We start from the raw sequence: 14,046 nt of genomic DNA on the forward strand, positions 1-14,046 counted from the left end.
AGTGAAGGAGGGTGTGGAATGTCAGCTCCGAGGGGAGATTCAGGTATTGGAGATGAGGGAGAAACGCGTGGAATTAACGTCTCAGGAACGAGAGAGGTTGCAGGCACTGCGAATTCAACTTAGGGCGTTGGAATTAGAGGAGATACGGAGTGCTTTGCAAGCAGTCCAGCAAACCTTTTTTGAATTTGGCAATAAATCAAGCCGCCTTTTGGCCCATAAACTTAAAAAAAAGGTTTATCGTAATTTTATACCCGCAATAAGAACTGGTGAGGGTCGTCGGGTTACAGGCTCTTTGGAAATTGGACATGAGTTTCGGGATTATTATGCCTCTCTTTATGGCCAGGCTGCTGCTATGTCGGTCGGTGAGATTGAGGGATTTCTTGATAAGGTGCAGCTGCCTTCTCTGACTGGTGGAGAGGCCCTACAGCTTTCTTTACCTATCACCCTTGATGAAGTTCGGGAGGCAATTGAGGCTTTGCCGATGGGCTCTTCGCCGGGATTGGATGGTTTTACCAATGTTTTTTATAAGAGGTTTCAGGGAATTGTTGCCCCAGTTCTGGTTCGGGTCTTTAATGCTTTTGAAGAAGAATCTATATTACCGGCTACTTGGCGTTTGGCAGCTGTGACATTGTTATTAAAACCAAATAAGGATAGTGAAGATTGTGGTTCTTATCGGCCGATATCATTATTGAATTCTGATTATAAGATCTTTACAAAAATTTTGGCGCAGAGGTTACAGCGTGTGTTACCGACTTTGATAAAGGTAGAACAGGCAGGTTTTATTTGTAAACGCCAAGTGTTTGATAATATCAAAACTTCCCTCCACTTGATTTGGTATGCATCTCGTCATAATGTTCCAGCGATATTGCTTTCTTTGGACGCTGAGAAAGCTTTTGATCGGGTGGATTGGGGTTTTCTGTTTGGGGTTATGTTTAAATTAGGGTTTGATGAAAAGTTTCTTTTTTGGCTTCGATTGTTATATAGGGCTCCATTAGCTAGCTTTAAGATTAATGGGTTTTTAACGGACCCTATAGAGTTGGGTCGGGGAACAAGGCAGGGTTGCCCTTTATCACCTTTGCTTTTTGCTTTGGCAATGGAACCTTTTGCATGCTTGATACGGCAGCATGAACATATTCAGGGGTTGGTGGTGGATAACCAGTCTTATAAGATCTTGCTGTTTGCAGATGATGTTCTTTTGTTTTTGCGGAATCCTTTGGATTCCTTACCGTATTTGCTTCAGGCTTTGGATGATTATGGGCGGGTTTCTGGATTTCGGGTAAACATGGATAAGTCTGAAATTCTTAATGTTAATCTCTCATCAGTTCAGGTTCAGTTACTTCAGGATCAATTTGCTTTTCGTTGGGCGAAGAAATCTCTTAAATATTTGGGAGTGCAATTGACAGCTAGTCCAGACTCGTTATTTATGGTTAATTTCCCTCCTTTGCAGCAAAGACTCTTTCAAGATTTGGATAAATGGGAAGGTATGACTATTGGGTGGATGGGTCGTATAGCAGCTGTTAAGATGATGTTGCTTCCGAAGCTTTTATTTTTATTTATGGCTTTACCAATTGAGATACCGATGGGGTTTTTTCGCATATTGAATCGTAAGGTGTTTGCTTATATTTGGAAACAGAGAGCCCTTTTATATCAGCGTAAACAACAGGGAGGGATGGGAGTTCCAAATTTCCGCCTTTACTATCAAGCGGCTTTATTACAAGCAGTGGCTGCATGGATTGGTTACGAAGACCGTCTTTGGATGTATTTGGAACAGGCTTGTTTGCCTGATATATCACTGTGGCGGCTTCCGTGGGCCCCAATTTCCATCTTAAGGGCACATTTGAAAGTAGACAATCCTTTTCTGAGAGTAATTTTAAATACTTGGTATCTGTTAAGACGAAAGATGTTTCCGGAGCGTAGACATTTTTCCTTATCTCCTATAAGTCTATTGGAGGGCTTTGTACCAGGGGGAGTGGACCCTATTCGGTATAGGTGGGTTCGAGCAGGATTGCGTACTGTTGGACAAATTTGGCAGGATGGAGCTTTGCTTCCATTTATACAACTACAGGATGAGTATGGGCTTAATCACACTGATGTGTTACCGTATGCGCAATTGAGCACCTTTTTATATAAACAGGCATATTGGGACTTGCTCTTGGGGGATACAAAATTGGAAGTGGCTTTGCAGAAAGGGATTGGGAGGGGAGGGATTTCTTATCTATATCAGGCTTTATTATTGAGGGAGGATCCGGAGGATAGTTATCGGTCTATTTGGGAGAGGGAAATTGGAAGAGTTTTGGATAATAAGGAATGGGGTTTTTGCTATCGGAGTCTTTTTTCTTTGCCTCTCACGTCTTTACTTTTGGAAAATGGGTATAAACTTTACTATCGTTGGTATCTGACACCAGTAAAATTAGTTTCTTTTGGGGTCACTCTGTCGGATCTCTGTTGGAGGGGATGTGGTCAGGTAGGTTCTTTTAGGCATATTTGGTGGTCCTGCCCTAAGGTTCGGGACTATTGGAATATGGTGGGGCAGATATTGGTTCAAATTGTAGGGAAGCATATTCCGTTGTTGCTGGAGTGTTGCTTACTCAATTTGCCTTTTCCGGGGTTTTCTTCCCAGGAACATAGGTTGGCTGTTTTTGTGATTACTTTAGCAAGGGTGGCTTTGGCGGGTTGTTGGCGTTCCGCTAAGGTGCCTGAGCGAGAATACTTGCTTAATCGTTTGGATACGATTCAGTTGATGTGTAAATTGACTGCCATGCGGCGGATGCGCATGGAGCCTTATAGGATGGTATGGTCTGGTTATGTTGCTTGGAGGTCTTCCTCACTCCACAAGAGCTTAGTATTGGATTAGGAGGGTAGGGAGGTGGGATGGGGGGGGAAGGGATTGTATTGAGATTCGGATTGTTTTACCATATGATGAATGATATGTTTGCTGTATTTCGCTAAAGGATATTTGTTTAGATGAGAAGCTATGACTTTTGGCTGTATGTGTATTTTATATTTTCAAAATTAATAAAAATTTATTTAAAAAAAAAAAAAAAAAAAGAACAGAACCAGTCCAGATAACTGGACATCCTGATAATTGGCGTTCAGATAATCAGCTTCCTACCGCAGATTCTCTGAAGAGGCGGGCCTGTTGGTCTGGTTTCCCAGCAGAATTAACTAAACCAGTGGTTCTTAAACCTGTTCTGGGGGGACCCCCAGCCAGTTGGGTTTTCAAGATATTCTTAATAAATATGCAAGAGGCAGATTTTTTTGCATATAATAGAGGTGACAGGCAAGCAAATCTGCCTCATGTGGACAGCTTCAGGGAAAATCAAGATGGCAGCATGTACCCGGTGAGCTCTGGGTCTTCTTCAGTGTTATCAGGGTTTTTCCTATATTTTATTTTCTTTGGCGAGATGCCCCATTCCAAAAGAAAAGGGACAGTGCGAAATCCTTCCTCGCTGGATCGCACGTCCTCCCCGGCACAGCATTTAGAGTGATATTCTTCCTCAGATGATTTGATTACGTTACCTTCTCAATCTTCAAGACAGCAAGAAATGGATTTAAATAATTTGTCAGCTATATCGGAGCAGTCAATAAATGAAACTACTCAGAGGGCCACATTAGTTGCCTCCTTCGTCTTTGAACAAGATCTAAATAATGTTATGAAAATTTATTTCCGCAACTTTAAAACTCCCTTCTTTGGGCAAAAAATCTGGATTTTTCCCAATGTTACAAAAATTACAAAGGAACAGAGAAAGACTTTTTTCTTGCTTACAGACAAGAGACTTTGGACTTAGGGGCTCCTTTTAGGCTCCTTTATCCATGCAAATGTTTGGTATCTTTGGGAAGCTCAAAATACTTTTTTTTGCTCCCGAACGCCTTAAAGCTTTTATAGATCTTAAGAAAATAGCTTAGGGTTCAAGGTTAGTGTAAGGAATTGGTATATAAATAATTACCACTGGTGAGTGCTAAGCCTTTTGTAATGTGTTTCTAAATTTGGATTTCCTTATGTATGCATTTAGTTTTTGGAGTCTATTATAGGAGCTATATTACATTTCTAACGGAAAATTGTGGACTTAAATTTATTCTTTCTTTCTGTGTTTCTTTAGCAAGTGGATAATTGTGAATTGTATTTCAAAAATTTAATAAATAAAATATTTTTTAAAAAACCCCAAATCTGCCTCATGCATATTCATTAACCTAAAGCCTAAGCTTGGTTTTTTTTTCCCAGTTAATTAAATAGCTGCCTATTGGATAACTCAAATTCTTAAAACCAGCTATTAAGGGCCTGTTTTACAAAGCCCACGTTAGCAGCTGCCGCGTGGCAACAGCCCCGAAGCCCTTTAAATCTCTATGGGCTTCGGGGCCGCAAGCCCGGCTTTGTAAAACAGGCCCTAAATCTTTAATACAAACAAGTATTATCTTAATCAATTCAATTTTAATATTATCTCCCACAATTCATTTCATTACAGTACAACTTATCAATACTTAATTTATTAATAAATATCAGAATAATTTAGTCAGTGAACCTAATCCCCATCAACCCACACTCACTTCCCAACTTTCACACACATACTACAGTCATTCTTAGTCATGCTTAGTTTACTGGTAGGTAAAAGTTTTTTTAATGATTTTGGTGAGGTTTTAGTACGAATGAAAGGGAACGCATGTGAATTATTTTGTATTGTAGGTGAAGTTGTGATGTTGGTGAGCCTTGCAAACACAGCTTCTGAAGACGCCAGGTGGCGAAACACAGTCTTGTGTTGAGCTGAATGCTTTATGAATTGAAGAACAGGACCATCATAAGGACAGAGGTCTGACGATTGTGTTTAAGAAAATGTGATTCTCATGTGCTAGACTGTTGTGCAACTCTCAGTTTGAAGCCTCTCTGACTAGAGGTGACGGGTCAAAAGCGCGCGAGGACAAAGGCGCGCCGACAACCGAGCATGGCCAATTGAGCGCAGGACTTAATCGCGCCAAAGAAAACCCGTATTTTAAAGGGCTCTGACGGGGGTGTGTGTGGGGGGGAACCCCTCCACTCTGCTTAATAGGGATCGCGCTGCCTCACGCTGCCATGTTGGGGGGTGTGGGGGGTGTAACCCCCCATATTATACTGAAAACTTAATTTTTTCCCTAAAAAACAGGGAAAAAGTTGTTTCCAGTATAATGAGGGGGGTTAGAACCCCCCAAACCCCCCACAACGCCAGCGCGATCTCTATTAAGTAAAGTGTGTGTGTGGGAGGGGTCCCCACCAACACCCCCCATCGGAGCCCCTTAAAATACGGTTTTTCTTCGGCACGATGAAGTCCTGCGCTCAGTTGTCCGCGCTCGGTTGTCGGCGCGCCTTTGTCCTCGCGCACTTTAGACTATGAACCCTGACTAAATGATCATAGACTAATGAACTAATGAACTAACTAAGATCCAGTTTTGGATAAAAGTAATCACAATGACTGTAGTATGTGTGTGAGTGATGGGGATTAGGTCCACTGACTAAATTATTCTGATATTTATTAATAAATTAAGTATTGATAAGTTGTACTGTAATGAAATGAATTGTGGGAGATAATATTAAAATTGAATTGATTAAGCTAATACTTGTTTGTATTAAAGATTTAATAGCTGGTTTTAAGAATTTGAGTTATGCATATTCATTAGGGATGTCTTGAAAACTCAACAGGCTAGGGGTCACCCAGGACAGGTTTAAGAACCACTCCCACAACCTCTCCTCACCCACAAGTCACTCAGTGATTCTTACCTGCAGAGGTAAAGTGTATTCAGCTGTATCCCAAATCCTGGAATCTGTCTGGGCCACGCCTTTCACTTTAGTATGGACCGAACTAATCACAGAGTCCTTATCTTGATAGCGTTTCTCTACGATCAGTATGATGCTAGATGGAGAAAAGAGAAAAGGAAGACCACACACACGTTTATCATGAAAATAAAGCCATGATGTCAGTGAAGGATCAGAGGAACTGAGTGCTTTTCCATATACGTGGGGAGGGTGATTTGCAAAAGTGTTTATCCAGACAGACTGCTCTGTTCTTCCTCAAGGTGGTTTAAAGCAGTGTTTCCCAAGTTGGTCCTAGAGCAGTGTTTTTCAACCTTTTAACACCTATGGACCGGCAGAAATAAAAGAATTATTCTGTGGACCGGCATCGGTCTGTGGACCGGCAGTTGAAGAACACGGGGCTAAGTCATGGGCCAGACCCCGCCCATCTCTACCCAATCTCCACCCCAGACCCCGCCCCCATAATAGTACTAATTGCACCTTGCACGTCCCGTGCCTCATCTGGAAGCCTTCCCTCTGACGTTGCAACGTCAGAGAGAAGGCTTCAGGTTCAGGCGCAGGATACCCGTAGGAGCCACTGCCTGTGGCTTTGTGCACTGAATCAGTTAGGAAGAGGGAGCTGGCTCGAAGATAACGCCGCATCGATCGCACCGTGGACCGGCAGTTGAAGAACACTGATTTGGGCCTGATGCACATGCTGGCCCTGTGGACCGGCACTGGTCCATGGACCGGTGGTTGAAGAACACTGTCCTAGAGTATCCCTTTGCCAATCTGGTTGTCAGATATCCACAATGAATATGCATGACATTGATTTGCATACAGTGCCTCCATTCTATGCAAATCTCTTTCATGCATATTCATTGAGAATATCCTGAAAACCTGGGGTACTCCAGGACCAACTTGGGAAACACTGGTTTGGTGGGTCTCCACAGTATATCAAAAGAAGTATTCCCATGGCTGTCTTACAACAAGTTTTACAAGTTTAATTAAAAATTTGATTAAATCACAATATAAAGTTTCAAAGCGATGTACAATTTATATAAAAAAAATAGGGGGGACAAAAAACACTTATTGCTTCTTCAATCAAACTGTGCTAACAGTTTGTAGTGCGGTTGCCGCGCTGAACGGCCCACGCTGCTCCCGATGCTCCTAGAGTTCCTATAAGCGTCAGGAGCAGCGCGGGCTATTCAGCGCGGCTCTCTGCGCTAAAAACTGGCTAGCACAGTTTGATAGAAGAGGCCCTTAAAGTTGAATACAGAGATGAACATATACAAAAGGTGAGTGGGGGGGAAATACAATAAATTAAAGAAAAGTAGAACAAAAAGGAAAAAACATAAGGTGGGGAATTTTTTATTTATTTTATTATTCCCATTAAAAGAGGCCTCGTATAAGTTTTAAGAATCAAATGGATCTTTTTACAAGAAACATTTTAGCATTCCTTTGAATTTATTAAGGGATTTTCTTCCCTAAGCTGATTTCCACAATTATTGTTCCTCTTTTATAGAACTTCTTTGACAATCCAAAATGCTTCTATTGAAGTGATCCCCCTACCCAAATGTACTTCCCTTTACCTCCCTTTATTTTTATTTTTCATTTCGATGTATTTAATAATTCTCTTCTCCCTTTCATATCATGTACATCAGTGCTTCCCTCCTTTTAGCTTAGCCATGTTTTTATTTTTATTTATTATTAATTTTTATATTTGATTTTATTGTTAACCGTTTAGATACCTGTATGATAAACGGTATATCAAAAATAAAGAAATGAAACTTCTTGTTGGAGTATATGGAATAAGTTATCTTTCTAAGAATAATAGAGCTTTAGCTGTTAGAACTTTTAAAGTTAATATGGCTAATTTGTAAGTAATTCTGTATGTCATGGGTAGCAAGTGAGCTTTTTGAAGGAGAGGGGTTACGTGATCACATTTTCTAGTTTTAGTGATGATTTTGATCGCAGTGTTCTTTTAGTGTAATTCCCTTCAAGGGAGAGCTGTTCTACCCCTCTTCAGCCACTCATCGAAATGGCAGTGCTGAAAATTGGCATTTAACTGGATAAGCTCTGACTCCACCCTCGGAATGTCCTCAAATTAGCCCACCAACCAGCACTATCCAGTTAAATGCCACTGAAAATGTCCAGTTAGTCCTGGACAGGCAATTTAAATGGCCAGAAGCCTTTCCTGGCCATTTAAATAATTTTGAATATGTATCAGGCCCTCAGTGCATAAATTCCTAAGCAGGTGATGCCCATCAGCCTGGGAGGTCTCAGACTATCCCATCAAAAGGGGGTGGGGGGGAGATGTAATCTTTTTTTTCACTCAGAGTTGCTTCATGATGCCAGGTCATTAGGATCAGAATAAGCCACTTTTAGTTTTCTGTTTCTTCATGGACAGATTTTCTATGTTTGCTTTCCTTGTGGAAACAAAAACAAAAACTGTGGATACAGATGTTCTGGAGATAATTTATTAAATACTGACATATAAAGCCATAAAAATTCAAATAAAAAAGACTGTGATAAAAATCCACCCTACATGGTCCGTGTTTCGGCGTGTAGGGTCCGGGTGGATTTTTATCACAGTATTTTTTATCATTGTACTTTTTTATTTGCATTTTTATGGTTTTATATGTCAGTGTTTAATAAATTATCTCCAGAACATCTGTATCCACAGTTTTTGTTTTCATCGGTGGATTGTCTTCACTGGGTATCATTGGGTCTCCCCATTTTTCTTTGTTGTGCTGCTTTCCTTATGGACCTTAGAATTATCGCTTTATGAACAGCACCAGGGCAAAACCAGGACCTGGAGCCCTAATCTTGCTGTGTACTCTGCAATAAGCCTGAAGCCCTTGTTTCCGTGATATCTGGGACCATGTGCATATACACTGATGGGGCTGGCATTTTGTCAACTTGCAATATTCTAACCCTATTTGCCTAAATAAATGTAGCTTGATGAAAAATGCAAGTACATCCATAACCCTATGCAGCACAAAAGTACTACAATGAATCCTTGAACAGTGAGTCAAGGAAATCTGAACACACTTTAATCAGAGATGGAGAAACAGTATTTTAGGTACATCTTCGATTACTCAAGGCACCTATTAGAAACATGCCTATCTGACAGTGGCCAAGTATTTTAGAAACTCTGGCTCAGTTTTGATTTGGAGGGTCTCCTAACAATTGGAAGCTGAAATGATACTTCAGGCTTAGTGAAAATGCACTGATGAGGCATGCAGATTTCCAGGTTTATTCAACATTTGATATCCTGCCCATCATGGGAGCCATTTATGTGGTTTATAGTTTATCAGAAATTAGAAGAAAAGAAAGCTTAAAGAAGAAGAAAGAGGCAGTAAAATTACAATTTTGAGATAGGATAATGGGAAGTAAGCGCACCTCTGCTTGTTGCAGGTTTCTGGGTCTCGCTGCATCTTTGTCAGGTAGAACCGACGTTTCAGCCACCATGCTGTGGCTTTCTTCAGAGTATGCTCTGAAGTCTGCTGTGTGACTTTGCAAACAGTGGGTTCACGGACCTGATTGGGAACAGGGCAGTCCACCAATTTGAATTTTGGCGGGAAAGTCAGTTGGTCAGAAATTTGAATTTTGTTGTGAAAGTCCATAGAACGGAAAAGTCTCTGTTTAGCCTGGAGCCTGGTAGACAGCATATCCCCAAAGACATCCTCCCTCTGCCGCCAGCCATTCAAACTGAGTCAGGTAGGTCTTTTGGTATGAGAAAGGCATCACTGTAAAGAGAGGTTTTCAATCCCATCCTGAATTTCCAAAGGGATATCTTTGAGTGTTAAATAGTGTGGAAGAGCATTCCAGAGGGTAGGATTGGTAACACTGAAAGTGGTATGTTTGGTGAAATCTAGTTGAATCTGTCTAAAGGATGGAATTACCAAGCAATTTTCTTGGGAAGACGGGAACTCAAGAGAGGAGAAGATTGCCAGGTCCAATTTTCCCTTATACAAAGTAAGAAATGCATCTATTTGGTGACCTTGAACAATTATATAACACCAAATAAACTGTGTAAAGCTCTTGCATGGCCAGACTGTACTAGCAGGATTTCACCCAAGAACATAAAGACATAAGAAATGCTATCTACTAGATCAGACCAAAAAAGGTCCATTTAGCCCTACATCCTTTTACCTGTAGTGGCCAATCCAGTCACAAATACCTGGCAGGATCTTAAAAAGTGGCACGGTGCCACACTACCAATTCTGGTCATCAAATCTCAAAAAAGATGTGGAGGGGCATTTTTGATTTGTCGTCTAAATCCGAGTTTAAACATTTTGCAGAACATGCTCATTTTCAAAGCCATAAAATGCCTATCTCGGGGTTGGTTTTTTAAAATTTTATTTTAAATAGATGTGTTTATGTTCTCTGTGTCTATCTTTCTGAACCACTTTTGGGAAAATAAAACAACAAGTATCCCCTCCCCTCCCTCCTAGTGACTGGCCACATAGGCATCCCAGCAGAGCACTGGGGCACCCTAAGGGGTACTGCAATGAAACTTGCATAAAAAGTCTCAGGTACATGTCTCTGTGGAGTGACGATGTTCCTAAATGAATTTTATTTGAAAGTGTCAAAGTTCCAAAGGTACACTGAAATCATCCACATAAAATAATTCCATCCACATAAAAATAAATCATCCACAAAAGAGCCTTAAAGGACCTAGTCCGTGTTTTGACAAAAAGTCTTCTTCAGGGGTCCCTGGGGGTCACCACATAATTGTTTCCCACGTATTCACCTTTATAGGACCCCCAAGGGACCCCTGAAGAAGACTTTTTGTCGAAACACGGACCGTGTTGGGTCCTGTATCCCTAGCGGACTAGGTTCTTTAAGGCTCTTTTGTAGATGATTTATTTTTATGTGGATGGAATTATTTTATGTGGATGATTTCAGTGTACCTTTGGAACTTTGACACTTTCAAATTAAGTCCATTTAGGAACATCGTCACTCCACAGAGTTTTTTTTGGTTTTCTCTGGACTTTCTTCTTTGTGGATATTTTGGGGTCAATTCCTTTTGTTTTTTGTCAGGTACATGTCTCACCATAGCCCACTTATATTTTAGGTCAAGCCCTCCAAAACCCACTGTATCCAGCTCCACACCACATCAATAGCTCTTATGCCTGCAGGTGACACGTATGAGGGGCCGCTGAAAAGTTCTCAGTCCAACCAATAAAGTCGGGGCAGTCTCCATTGAGGGCCATACACTTAGGGCTCCTTTTACAAAGCCTTACCGGACTAGCGCGCGCAAGCCAGAAATCTATCGCCTGCTCAAAAAGAGGTGGTAGCGGCTAGCGCATGCAGCAATCTAGAGCATGCTATTCCGTGCGTTAAGGCCCTAGCGCGGCTTTGTAAAAGGAGCCCTTAGTCCAGTGATTTTCTACTTTTTTCATTCTGTATTTTTCCGATGGAACAAAAAAAATGGAAAAATCACTGAATTAACCCCTTCTTTTACTAAGGTGTGCTGATTAGCACGCTAATCGGTTAAGTGTATAGCCCTTGATAGAAACTGCCCCAACTTGTTGGTTGAGCTGAGAACTTTTCAGCCGCCCCTTGTATATGTGGGTACAGTGGGATTAGGATGGAGTTTAGAAGGCTCATATAAACTCCATCATAACTGTAGTGGTCCGAGTTCCCATCTCTATGGTTCACTACACCACCCACCAGGTTACTGAACATAAAAACATAAGCAATGCCTCCGCTGGGTCAGACCTGAGGTCCATCGTGCCCAGCAGTCCACTCACGCGGCGGCCCAACAGGTCCAGGACCTGTGCAGTAATCCTCTATCTACCCCTCTATCCCCTTTTCCAGCAGGAAATTGTCCAATCCTTTCTTGAACCCCAGTACCATACTCTGCCCTATTATGCCCTCTGGAAGCGCATTCCAGGAGTCCACCACACGTTGGGTAAAGAAGAACCTCTTAGCTGTCATAAAGGCAGGTAGTCACTGTTTCACTCACATCTTTGGTCACTACCTTTGAAATTTTGCATCACTTGGATCACCAAACAAGTTCCATATGGTCACTTTAGCTGTTAAAAGCACAGGCATAATTCCCCCTGAGCTGTGTTTGGAAAGATGCAGAATTAGATCTAAAATCCAAATCTATATCCCAGATAGATAGATTTTAGCCTGCTCTGTAGCTCAGAAAATTGTATAAATTTTCCAATTCCTGTTTTGGTATCACAAACAGAACTCAAATACAACACTGTGGACACCTAGAAAAAAGAGCTGTAACTCAGATTTAAATCTAGACATCATTTACTGGCTGTATTTTTTCGGTATAACCCAGATAACGAAGTTCATGTTGGCAAACCAAAAATGAAAGTTTACTAGTAGCTCAAAGCATGCAGTTATTATCACAACAGTCAGAGTAGCTGCTTTGGAAGGCTTCCTGCGTGTGCATGTACATTTAACTAAACAGCAATAACATTTTAATAATAAATGGAACTTACCAAATATAGATAAGGACTCCTGCTTGAATAGCCCATTTCAAAACGCCTAGATGAGGGCTTTTGAAAACTACAACTTTATTTGTTTCATATTCGAAGAAAAAGGACTTGAAACAACTGCAATCAGCCATTCTTAGACAAGCCTTTCCTCCAACTACTGAAGTGGAAAAATGCTGCTCTTGTTCACACCCACACAGTCAGACCACACAGTTTAAAGCTGCAGCATTCCCAAGCATTTGCTTCGCTATTCCAAACTGGTCTGGCTCAGCAGAGCTGTTGTGTTGTCTGCTGTTCCGATTCAGCTTCTAATCTAGACTCAGCTCTTGGCCCCCTGGCAAGAGACAACTAGAAGAGAAATGGGCTCTGCCCTAGCAGAACAGAGGTGTGAAACGGAGGCTAAAACACAAGCTGGTAAACAAATATACCTGAATTTTTATTTTACAAAGGTGCGCTAGTGTTTTTAGCGCACGCACCGGATTAGCGCATGCTATAGTGTGCGCTACCCGAAAAACTATCGCCTGCTCAAGAGGAGGCGGTAGCAGCTAGTGCGCGGGGCAATTTAGCGCGTGCTATTCCACGCGTTAAGGCCCTAATGCACCTTTGTAAAAGGGGCCCTTAATGTCATCTCCTCCCACAAGGGACATTAAGGCAGCTTACAATTCAAATCAAATACATAGCATACAACAAGAAAATCATAGTAAAACCCATTATTCATATGAACAACAACAACAACAAAAAAAAGCCCATTGGGTCCTCTTACTGACACTTGCTGTGATCTTTTCAAATTAGTTCATTTTCACTTTTCTCGGATACCCATGTGGACTGCAAGCTCTTCAGGACAGGAATTTATCTTGCCTGTGTGTAATTTCATATACATTTCCAGGTACATAAGACTGCTGTTGGAATGCTTTTATGTTTCACATATATTCTGATATTTGTCAACATTTGCTTATTTCTGGTCTGAAGAAGGCTATTAAACTCTATGAAAGGAGCAAGCCTCAGGCAACTGGTGTTGGAACCGACAAGGGATCAGGCAATACTGGACCTGATACTTACCAATGGAGAAAGTGTCACAGAGGTCTCGGTGGGCGACACATTGGCCTCCAGTGACCACAACATGGTATGGTTCAATATCAGGAAAGGTTTCACTAAATCTACTACACTAACCAAAGTCCTCAAATTCAAGGACACAAATTTCAAAGAAATGGGAGACTTCGTTCACCAGGCGCTACAAAGCCAAGAAGAAACCGATAACGTGGAAGACATGTGGTCGACTTTGAAAGCAACCATACAAGAAGCAACAATCTGCTATGTAAAATCAGTAAGTAAACGGCGAAGGAACAATAAGCCACAGTGGTTTACTGCGGAGATCTCAGACCTGATCAAGGAGAAGAAAAAAGCATTCATCTCTTACAAACAATCAGGGAAGCAGGACTCTAGAGCAGACTACCTGGCCAAATCAAAAGCCGTCAAAACAGCAGTCAGGGAGGCTAAATTCCTCATGGAGGAGTCTCTAGCAAAGAACATCCAGAAGGGAGATAAATCCTTCTTCAGGTATATCAGTGATAGAAGAAAAAACTCAGGCGGGATTGTACGTCTTAGGAAACCAGACGGAGACTATGTGGAAAAGGATTCGGAAAAAGCCCAACTATTAAATGAATACTTCTGCTCAGTCTTCACCCGAGAAGCGCCAGGGCTCGGCCCTCAGCTACAGACAAGGGTTGGCTCAGTTGACCCGTTTAGTAACTTTGAGTTTACGCCCAGCAGTGTCTACGGTGAACTGTCAAAGCTCAAGGTTAACAAAGCAATGGGGCTGGACAA

At 41.6% G+C, this 14,046-nt stretch overlaps 1 protein-coding gene across 1 annotated transcript in view; it reads right to left on the minus strand.

Annotated features, from left to right (window-relative positions):
- P2RX7 (purinergic receptor P2X 7) overlaps positions 1-12,407 on the minus strand; it is a 68,964-nt gene extending 56,557 nt beyond the window's left edge. The window contains exons 1-2 of the mRNA XM_033956195.1: positions 12,229-12,407; positions 5,747-5,879 (exon numbers count right to left, since the gene is read on the minus strand). Coding sequence (XP_033812086.1) covers positions 5,747-5,879; positions 12,229-12,356 — 261 coding nt within the window. The 5' untranslated portion in view covers positions 12,357-12,407. The remainder of the gene's footprint in view (positions 1-5,746; positions 5,880-12,228) is intronic.
- Positions 12,408-14,046: the final 1,639 nt, after the last annotated feature.

The sequence above is a fragment of the Geotrypetes seraphini genome, chromosome 8, assembly GCF_902459505.1.
Source record: "Geotrypetes seraphini chromosome 8, aGeoSer1.1, whole genome shotgun sequence".
NCBI lineage: Eukaryota > Metazoa > Chordata > Amphibia > Gymnophiona > Dermophiidae > Geotrypetes > Geotrypetes seraphini.